We start from the raw sequence: 10,671 nt of genomic DNA, 5'->3' as shown, positions 1-10,671 counted from the left end.
ATTAGACTTCAATCTGCTCTCAAAATAGGCTTCACCAATTTACCACCTCTGCAGCACAGAGTTCTCAGCTGTGTACCTCCATTTTAGGAGAATTAAAATAGAAAAATCATGCCAGTTTGGTTTAAGGAGTCGCTTGACAATTTTTCTTTTATTTTGAGACTGGGTCTCACAATGTATCCCTGGCTGTGTAGACCAAGCTGGCTTCGAATGCGTACACATCAGCCTGTCTCTGCCTCTTGTATTGGAATTAAAAGTGTGCACTCCTGGCTTTTGATCAATTTAGTTTTCTTTTTTTTTTTTTTAAAGATTTATTTATTTATTATATGTAAGTACACTGTAGCTGTCTTCAGACACTCCAGAAGAGGGCATCAGATCTTTGTTACAGATGGTTGTGAGCCACCATGTGGTTGCTGGGATTTGAACTCTGGACCTTCAGAAGAGCAGTCGGGTGCTCTTACCCACTGAGCCATCTCACCAGTCCCCCCAATTTAGTTTTCTCTTACTCAATTCCGCCTGACCTCAGGACACGAAAAGGGGTCCTTTTCTTATTTATTTTGTACTTTTGTCTGGGTCAAAATGACCCAGCCCAAGGGAGGAGAAGAGGTGAGATAAATAGGCCAAGCAGCCCCACTCAAAGGCAAGATGACCTGCGTGCAAGAACCTCGTACAGCAGCCACCTGGATACCACTGGTCAGCAGAGGGCGCCCGGAAAGCCTTCCTTTAACTCCGCCCCAAGCCAGTGCGCCGCGCCTCCCGTGACGTATTTCCGCGTCATCTGCCTCTGAGGCTAGTCCCCATTGGCTGTCCACGAAGCGACGGGGGCGGAGTCAGGCGGGCGTGAGGGAAGCGCTGCAGCCCCGTGGGGGCGGGGCCTGCCCATTTCCCCGCCCCTCCCTCGCCCTCCAGTCCCTTACTGGGACGTCTGTGCGTGGCGTCTCGGAGCGCCGGAGCAGCGGTGGCCGCACTTTCTCTGGGCTGGGGCTGTAGCTGAGCTGTGGGGAGTGCGCAGGGGGCCGTCCGAGCCCAAGGAACCGGTGTGCTGAGGCGAGAGTCCCCGACCGGCGAGCGCGCGCAGCTGGTTCTCCGCGTGGGTTGGGCGGAGGGTCCCAGGAGCGCGGCGTTGATCGAGCCGCCCCGACTCTGGGCAGAGCCGAGGGAGGAAGCGAGAAGCGGCCGCGCGCTCCCTGCTGAGTTGCAGGCTGTTTCCCGGCTGCAAGATGCCCAAGAAGAAGCCGACGCCCATCCAGCTGAACCCGGCCCCCGATGGCTCGGCGGTTAACGGGACCAGCTCGGCCGAGTGAGTACCGGGAGTGGCCGGGAGGCCGCCACCGCCAGGCGAGGCTTCGTCACGTACGGCCCGGCTGGCGGGGGGCGAGGAACTCCGGCCGCCGGGCTATCGGTGACTAAGCACTGATTGGGTGCCTGACTCACATCGACCGTGCATCCTACAAGTCCCGATCCCCCTCTTTCCCAACAGTGTCTGTCTCCCCTGGCCACCGACATCAATCTTCGCCCAAGAAAACGAAACCTAGTGCGTTCCCTCTAGCTATTGCCTAAAGGGCATACTCTGGGATTCTGGTCTGTAACAAGACGCAGAGCAAATTCAGGTCGCTTCTCATTAGCCTTTGAGACCTCCTCGGGGTCTGAGTGTGGACTTGGGATGGTTGAGCCCCATTTACTTTTGGTGCCTGACACCTGTGGGGCCTTGTGGCCGGTTGGTCGCCTGGCCAGCGGGGGCGTGTGTTCACAGATTTCCCCATGGCTTTTCCCTGGTTCACTTTGGGGACTCCCTCATCCGTGGCCTTTTTCTTGAGAAGTACCTTGCTCGAGGGACGAGTCTCTATCTGTCCGTTCATGCAACAGTTCATCCCCTCACCGGTTATTCAGCTTTGCTTAGATGACCGGGAGCCGGAAATTGACTTGAGGCATAAGAACGATGACCAGGGAAACAAAACCAAAGGTTGCTCGGTATCTGCAGGGGCCAGTGTTGCTTACAGACAGACAAGAGTTTATTTCATAAGGTGGGTTTCTGAGCCCACCTGTTGGGTTCCTTCTTCATCTTTCCCTGAGGTCAGGAGACTTGAGAGGTATCTGATAAAATGAAAGTAGCTTCAGGCATTCTGTCCTTTGGAGATTATTGTAACCCCCCTTTCTCCTTTCCCTGGATTTTAATAACTCAGGACCTGTTGGTATGGTGACTGTCATTGATACCTGCAGTAGTATCAATGGCAGGGCTGGTAGTGGTGGACTTGTGTGAGCATAGCCAGATTATTTATTAAGACTTGCTTCAAACACATCTCTTCTTTAGGTCCTTGACGTTGCCCTTGACGTTGGATTTGTAACATATGTCTTTGAGCAGCATAGTTAGCATTTGTTCAGTTTGTATGTACAGCAGTTGGCCCCCTGTAAAACAGACAGCAAGTCCCCCTCCCCTCTTTCAAGGTAAGGTATTCTTCAGCAACTCTTTTCAGGACAGATATTTTTGTGAGACAATGGAGTGGGATGGGTAGGGTCTATATGTGTAACCCAGGCTGGCATAGATTTTTTTAATCATATTATTTTTTATTTTTTTATTATTTATTTACATTAAAGTTGTTGTCCCCTTCAGTCTCCCCTCCCACAGTTCCTCATCACATTCCTCCTCCTCCTCCTTGCCTCTGAGAGTGCCCCCTCCCCCCAGGCCTCCCCCTTCCCTGGAGCCTTAAGTCTCTTTCCAGGATTAAGCTCATTCTCTCCTCCTGAGACCAGACCAGGCAGTTCTCTGTTATATATGTGCCAGGGACCTCGGACCAGCTGGTGTATGGGTGTATGCTCCTGGTTGGTGGCTCAGTCTCCGGGTGCTCCCTGGGGTCTGGGTTAGTTGAGACTGCTGGTCTTCTATGGGGTTGCTCTCCCCTTCAGCTTCTTTAATTTTTTGCCTAATTCAACCATAAGGGTTCCCGACTTCAGTCCAATGGTTGGGTGTAAATTATATTATTTTTAATGATACATGTGTATGTTTGTCTGCATGGGTACGTGCACATGAGTGAGGTGCCCTTGGAGGCCAGAGCTATCAGATTCCCTGGATTCGTTGGAGCTAGTTGTGAGCCACGAGTGCTAGAAACTGAACTCTAGTCCCCTATCACCTGCAGAAACAGTAAGGGCTCTTAAGTTTTCAAACTGCTGGGTCACCTTTCCAACCCTTAGGATAAGTTTTGTTCACTCTAGATTCTTGTCAAAGGTTAGGGCCCTATCTACCTTCAAATCTTTGCTTTTGAACGTGGAGATACCTGTTGTCATGCTCTTGTTCTTTTTGACGCTGTAACTGTATTCCTTTAAAGGAAAGGTAGCTTTCATGTAAAGAACTGACTAGGGTGCCAGAGGAATAGCTCTGTGAAAGCGCTGGCTGTGCAAACCTGATGATCTTTCAGTCCCCAAATCCTGCAGTGGATGTAGAGAAGCAACTCCTGAAAGTTATCCTCTGACCTCCACACAAATGTTGTGGAATCTGCATGCCCGCACCCACACATACAAAGACAGTACATTTTTAAAATTTTTGTTTGTTTGAGGTAGGGTCTCACTTAGTAGCCATGGTTGTCCTGGGACTCACTTTATAGACCAGGCTAACCTCTAACTTGCCTCTGCCTCCCAAGTGCTGGGATTAAAGGCAAATGCTACCACTGTTTTAGTTTTTTATTTTGTTTTTGTTTTTTTAAAGAAACAGAATCAGGAATATAAGAGGAAACTACCTCTGAGTTGATGGCAGAAAATTTTGGATGGGATTGTGAGGTTCTGTTTTTTTGTTTTGTTTTTTGAGACAGGGTTTCTCTGTGTAGCCCTGGCTGTCCTGGAACTCACTCTGTAGACCAGGCTGGCCTCGAACTCAGAAATCCGCCTGCCTCTGCCTCCCGAGTGCTGGGATTAAAGGCGTGCGCCACCACGCCCGGTGATTGTGAGGTTCTTAACAGTGGTTTGCTTCAGAGATTATGTGCTGGATCACTCTGGATTTGAAGCCTGGCTCTGTTACTTGTAGTTTTGTGAGCCTGGACAAGTCTCTGGGCATTGGCTTATTTGTATAATTTTAACAGAACAAATAGTCCTCTTAATAGAACTAACTTACAGTAGTTGTGATTAAATGAACCTTCCAGAACAGTCCACCTCTGGTGCTTTGGGTTGGTTGTTGAGAGGCTGGTAGACCTTGACAGGTCATGTCCTTTGATGGTGGATGGGTGTGTTAAGATGCCTCTGGACAAACAACCCTTTAGCTTAGTTTTCTGTGCAATCTGCATCTACCTCCATGACTCATGGCTGGGTGACAATAGGAGACATTTCTGTGTAGGCTGCTGGAGACAAACAGGGACTGTTCCCCCTTGTTTCCTAGCACTAATTGGGGCGAGGGGGGACAGTGCTGTACTCCTCTTCACAGCTTACCCTGGGGCATGTTTCTCAAGCAAAGCCTCTCCTATCTTGGGCTGTCAACAGAAAGAACCCTTGTGCTTCTGATCTTTGTGCTTACACCACGGCTGATTTCAAACATGAGAAAATGTGAGGTAAGGAAGAGGAAGAAGAAAATACCCAGCAATAAGTGAGGAATTCTTGGTGTCAAACTGTCAAGGTTGCTTTTCCCCTGACACTTTGAGTGCTTGCTGTTAACATAGCACTTACTCATTCAAGGAAGAAGCTAGTAATATGGGCCCTGCAGTTTATGTAAGTTTTAGGGGTCCCTGGAGGAAAAATGGAGAAGTATCTTTCTTACTTAATATATGGAGTATATTGCTAGACTCCTAAGTATTATAATGAAATAAATTAGAAATAAGATTGCATCATCGTTTGTTGTTTTTTGTTTTTCCTGGTTCCATTGCAGTTAGAATAAAGTCCCACCTCATCATGCTGGGGTGAGGAAATCTGAGAAAGCTGCCTGCCTGTGCCCCTATCCCTGCCTGTGCCCCTATCCCTGCCTGTGCCCCCATCCCTGCCTGTGCCCCCATCCCTGCCTGTGCCCCACCCCTGCCTGTGCCCCACCCCTGCCTGTGCCCCACCCCTGCCTGTGCCCTTATCCCTGCCTGTGCCCTTATCCCTGCCTGTGCCCCTATCCCTGCCTGTGCCCCTATCCCTGCCTGTGCCCCCATCCCTGCCTGTGCCCCTATCCCTGCCTGTTCCTCCATTCCTGCCTGTGCCCCTATCCCTGCCTGTGCCCCACCCCTGCCTGTGCCCCACCCCTGCCTGTGCCCCACCCCTGCCTGTGCCCCACCCCTGCCTGTGCCCCACCCCTGCCTGTGCCCCCATCCCTGCCTGTGCCCCTATCCCTGCCTGTTCCTCCATTCCTGCCTGTGCCCCTATCCCTGCCTGTGCCCCACCCCTGCCTGTTCCTCCATTCCTGCCTGTGCCCCACCCCTGCCTGTGCCCCACCCCTGCCTGTTCATCCCTGCCTGTGCCCCCATCCCTGCCTGTGCCCCACCCCTGCCTGTTCATCCCTGCCTGTGCCCCATCCCTGCCTGTGTCCCCACCCCTCCCTTCTCTAACCACACTTCCTGCAGCTTCTTTCTCCTGCCCTCTTTCACTTCCTCCAGAGATGGGCAGCACGCCTCCTTGCCCTTTGCACATGCTGTTTCCTTTGGAGTTATTCTCTCTCCTTTTTCTTTTCCTCAATAGGGAAGATGTAGTTATCACCTTTGTTCTCACAGAGGACCAGAAATATGTCCCTTCCTCATGTCTCCTCAGATTTTAAGGAGATGTACTTACCACTGTGATTTTTGTTTTTGTTTTGTTTTGTTTTAGAACTGGGATTGAACTAAGGGCCCTGCATACACATTTAGATCCAGTTCCAGTCTTATAATTTTTTTAAACCTAGGAATTGAAAAGTCCTTTACACTTGTCTTAGTTAGGGATTCCATTGCTTGAAGAGACACCATGACCAAGGCAACTCTTATAAAGGCAAACATTTAATTGGGGCTGGCTTACAATTTTAGAGGTTTAGTTCATTATCATCATAGCACAGGAAACATGGCAGCGTGCAGGCAGACATGGTGCTGGAGAAGGACCTGTGAGTTCCGCATCTTGATTAGAAGGCAACCAGGAGAGACTGGCATTCTCAGGCAGCTAGGAGGAAGCTCTCTTCTGCAGTGGGTAGAGCCTGAGCATAGGAGACCTCCAAAGCCCAGTTCCACAGTGACACAATTCCTCCAACAAGGTCACACCTCCTAACAGTACCACTCCCTATGGGCCGAGCGTATTCAAACCACCACACCACCAGAACATTAAGCATTGGGCTTCTTTTCTTGACTGAACACTCTATAAGTAGAAACTAGAATAGTACCTGCAACATCCTAGGTACACAGTTGTTGAGAGAACCAGAATCAATAAGACTTTTTTTTTTTTTTTTTTTTTTGGTTTTTTGAGACAGGGTTTCTCTGTGTAGCCCTGGCTGTCCTGGAACTCACTCTGTAGACCAGGCTGGCCTCAAACTCAGAAATCTGCCTGCCTCTGCCTCCCAAGTGCTGGGATTAAAGGCTTGTGCCACCACTGCCTGGCAATAAGATTTCTAATGTAAGTAGGTGTGCTTGAGTCTTTAATCCCAGCAGTGGAGAGGCAGAGGCAGGTGGATTTCTGTGACTAGAGGCCAGCCTAGTCTACAGAATGAGTTCTAAGACAGCTAGGGCTGTTACACAGAGTAACCCTATCTCAAAAGTCCAAAATAGAATAAAACAAAAAGCAAAACAAAATATTTCTAATATATTTATATAATGTGTTTAATAAATGTAATAAACCTTTTTTAGACAAGGACTCAATGTGTAGTTTTGGCTGTTATGGAACTAACAATGTAGATCAGCTAGCCCTAAACTCAAAGACATCTGCCTGCTTCTCTCTCTTCAGTGTTGGCATTAAAAGTTCATGCCACCATATTCAATCTTTATTTTTTATATATATTTTCTATTACATTTTAATTTATTTATTACTGTTTTACATTTAAAATGGGAATTTGAAGAAAAATAAGTACAGGAATACTTCATAGACCACTTTACATGGTAAAATAAGCAATTAATACCATATCCTTTTACGAATATTAACTAGCTCTAGAAACAAGTTCTATGATAAGGCAGTTATGAGTAGACAAACTATTCATAAAAACAAAACAAAGCCGGGCATGGTGGCGCACGCCTTTAATCCCAGCACTCGGGAGGCAGAGGCAGGCGGATTTCTGAGTTCGAGGCCAGCCTGGTCTACAAAATGAGTTCCAGAACAGCCAGGGCTACACAGAGAAACCCTGTCTCAAAAAACCAAAAAAAAAAAAAAAAAAAAAAAAAAAAACCCAAAACAAACAAAAAAAAACAAAACGGCACAATACAAGTATCCATGTCCCCATGGTTGGTAACTGCACCCAGCTTTACAGCTGCAGGTATCAGAAGTACTGTGATGAGCAGTCTCAGACTGGAGGCAACCATTCCAAATGTGCCAGGTCGCAATATTGCATGCAGTTACTGAAGGGGCTGAGATTCTGAGAAACCTGTGTTTCCACAAGGCAGCTGTGGATGTTGAATGTGGAAAAGGCAGCTTTTTAGAAGTATAGAAAACCAATGAGAACTACTTAAGTGTTTACAAAATGTGGACATCTATTGTAAAAAAGGTAAGGATGTTTATTACAGCAGGTTTTTAGAGAAAAATCATTGCTGGTGTTTTAAAATAGTGAAAAAACAAAACTTAGAAAACAAATTTGAGGGGCTGGTGAGATGGCTCAGTGGGTAAGAGCACCTGACTGCTCTTCCAAAGGTCTGGAGTTCAAATCCCAGCAACCACATGGTGGCTCACAACCATCTGTAATGGGGTCTGGTGCCCTCCTCTGGTGTGTCTGAAGACAGCTACAGTGTACTCACATACATAAAATGAATAAATCTTACAAAAACAAAATGTCAATCTTCTTTAAAAAAAGAAAAGAAAACAAATTTGAAAGAAGATTACCCTTACGACCTTTTAAATGGGCTCACGAATAGCTACACAGATGTGGCTCATGACTCAGTGCTTCTGATCTCTGTAGGGTTAAAGTCAGTGCTTCTGTTCTTGTGGGGAATGGCTTTCCTTAACAGTAGTCACCTTTATTTCTGCATCAGGCTACTCTCTGAAATTTGTCTGTGATTGTATATACATTTTTATATCTAACGTGTGTGTCTGTGTGTGTGTGTGTGTGCGTGCATGCATGCCACAACACAAAGTTGGGGGTCAAGGGACAGTTTTTGTGAGTCTCCTCTTCTACCCTGTGGGCTCCAGGGTATAACCTCAGGTTGCTGTGCTTGGTGCTAAGTGCCCTTACCTGATAATCTATTTTTCTGGCTCTCTGTATTTTCTTTTTAGAGATTTATCTGTTTTATTTGAGTACACACCAGACACACCAGAAGAGGACATCGGATCCCATTACAGATGGTTGTGAGCCACTATGTGGTTGCTGGGAATTGAACTCCGGACATCTGGAAGAACAGTCTATGCTGTTAGCCACTGAGCCATCTCTCCAGCCCTTTCTGTATTTTCTTTTCTTTTCTTTCTTTTTTCCATTTCTGGTTATTTATTATCTGTTCAATCCAAGATACATATTTCTATGATAATCCAGGTTAGTATCTGACATGACCATGAGTTTGATTGACTGACCATTAACTTACATTTTTTTAAATTTATTTATTTATTATAGCCCTCTCTCTCCAAAGATTGATTGATTGATTGATTGATTGATTGATTATATGTAAGTACACTGTAGCTGTCTTCAGACCCACCACAAGAGAGCATCAGATCTCATTATGGATGGTTGTGAGCCACCATATGGTTGCTGGGATTTGAACTCAGGACCTTCAGAAGAACAGTCAGTGCTCTTAACCTCTGAGCCATCTCTCAGCCCCCTCTTTTTTTTAAATTTTATTTTTATTAGGTATTTTCCTCATTTACATTTCCAATGCTATCCCAAAAGTCCCCCATACCCTCCCCCCCACTCCCCTACCCACCCTGTATTTTCTTTAAACAATACTTCTAATCTTTTTGAGAAGCCTTGAGGAGAAACCTTGTGTTCTGAGTAGAAATTGAAGTGCTGAAGTTCAGTTATCTCCCAGGACTTAACTTTTTATTTGATGACAGGCAAGTCCCTTGTATTTTCACATTAGTTTCCTTATCTGTAAAGTGGGATGTTAATGGTTTACCCTGACTAACCTGGCCTGATCTGGTCACATCTTTAGTTTTTTTCCCCAATGTCTCCCTCACTCTGGGCTTCAGAGTCCTCTGTGCTATAGGTTAGACACATCTTCATCTTAGAGTGACTGCTTTCCCCTCCATTCTCTAACCCTTTATTTTGCCTTTTTGTTTGTTTGCATGGCTGGCCACTAATATTGCATAGCACATGTCTGTCTGTCCTCTGCCCTCACTAAAGTCCAGGCTTTATCATGGTTGGGCCTTTGCTTTGTCCTTACATAGCTTGTAGAACAGCGTCTGGCACATAGTAGGTACCTGCTATTAGGTACTTGGTGTTTGGACAGTTTCAATCTTAATTATTAAGCTATGGTGGCACATGCTTTTAATCCCAGTGCTTTGGAGGCAGAGACAGGCAGATAGATGACTATGAATTTGAGGCCAGCTTGGTCTTAATAGCAAGCTCTAGGCCTGCTTGGGATGTATAGTGAGACCCTGCCTCAAAAATAAGGGGCTAAAGAGATAGTTCAATAGTTGAGAGCTTATGACTGCCTTTACAGAGGACCCACATGGTGGCTCACAGCTGTCTATGACTTCAGTCCCAAGAGATCCAACATCTTCTGGCCTCCATGAGTACTGCATTTATTTGATGCACAGACTTAACATTCAGGCAAAATACCATACACATACAAATAACAAATAAAATGTTCAAAAATATTAAAAACAAAGCAACAACAGAAAGAACTTAATAACTGCATTAGGATTGTATTCTATGGTCTTAGCAGTCCTAGAAGACTTGTAAGGAGCATACTTACATCTGTTAGTGTGAAGGCCCTTCAAGAAGGGGATATGGAATAGAAAGACAGGTTATGCGCTTATTTTGCTAGAAATTGAATCCAGGTCCTCGACCATACTAAGCAAGAGCTTTACCACTGAGCTGTATTCTCAGCCTTTGAGGAAAATTCTTGCTGTGTAGGCTGGTCTGGAATGCTCCTCTCTGTTTTCTGAGTCTTGTTATAGATAGGTTGCTACCATGTTTACTTTATATGCTTGTACCATGACTACTTGAATGGGTTTTGCATTGAATTTTGAACTTGGATGCTTCCCTTGATTCATTAAAGCAATAACTAATATGGTTGCTGTCCTTTAGAACAGCTCAGGAGCAAAGTAAGGTCTTCTGAGGTGTGTGTCCTTGAGAAGAATGTCTCTGCTGTTGTAGCAGACACAGAAGTGGTAAAGAGACTCTTAAGTTACAGCCTGGGATGGGAATGTGGCTCACTTGGTAGAGAGCTTGCCTAACATTCAGGATCCCTTGGGCAAACCCAAGCACTGAATAGACTGGGCAGAGTACTTGAAAGTAAAGGCTTAAGAGAGTTAGGAGCTACAGGTCATCTGCAGCTGTGCAGTTTGAGGTCAGCCTGGGCTACATGAGACCCTGTGTAGGGACACAACATTTTACTCTCATGTATTGATGCACCTTTAAAAGAAAGTGAGGGAATACTAACAGAGCAGCTGATAGAGCCCTTGCTT

General features: G+C 46.2%; 1 protein-coding gene across 1 annotated transcript in view; it reads left to right on the top strand.

Moving 5' to 3' along the window:
• The first annotated feature begins 887 nt into the window (after window positions 1-887).
• Window positions 888-10,671, top strand: part of Map2k1 (mitogen-activated protein kinase kinase 1) — a 62,928-nt gene continuing 53,144 nt past the window's right edge. Inside the window, exon 1 of the mRNA XM_021171980.3 lies at window positions 888-1,297. Coding sequence (XP_021027639.1) covers window positions 1,218-1,297 — 80 coding nt within the window. The 5' untranslated portion in view covers window positions 888-1,217. The remainder of the gene's footprint in view (window positions 1,298-10,671) is intronic.

Source organism: Mus caroli, unplaced genomic scaffold (assembly GCF_978045245.1).
Source record: "Mus caroli unplaced genomic scaffold, Mus_caroli_1 scaffold_11, whole genome shotgun sequence".
NCBI lineage: Eukaryota > Metazoa > Chordata > Mammalia > Rodentia > Muridae > Mus > Mus caroli.
Note: the sequence above shows the minus strand (reverse complement) of the source record. Positions and strands in the feature narration are given on the sequence as shown.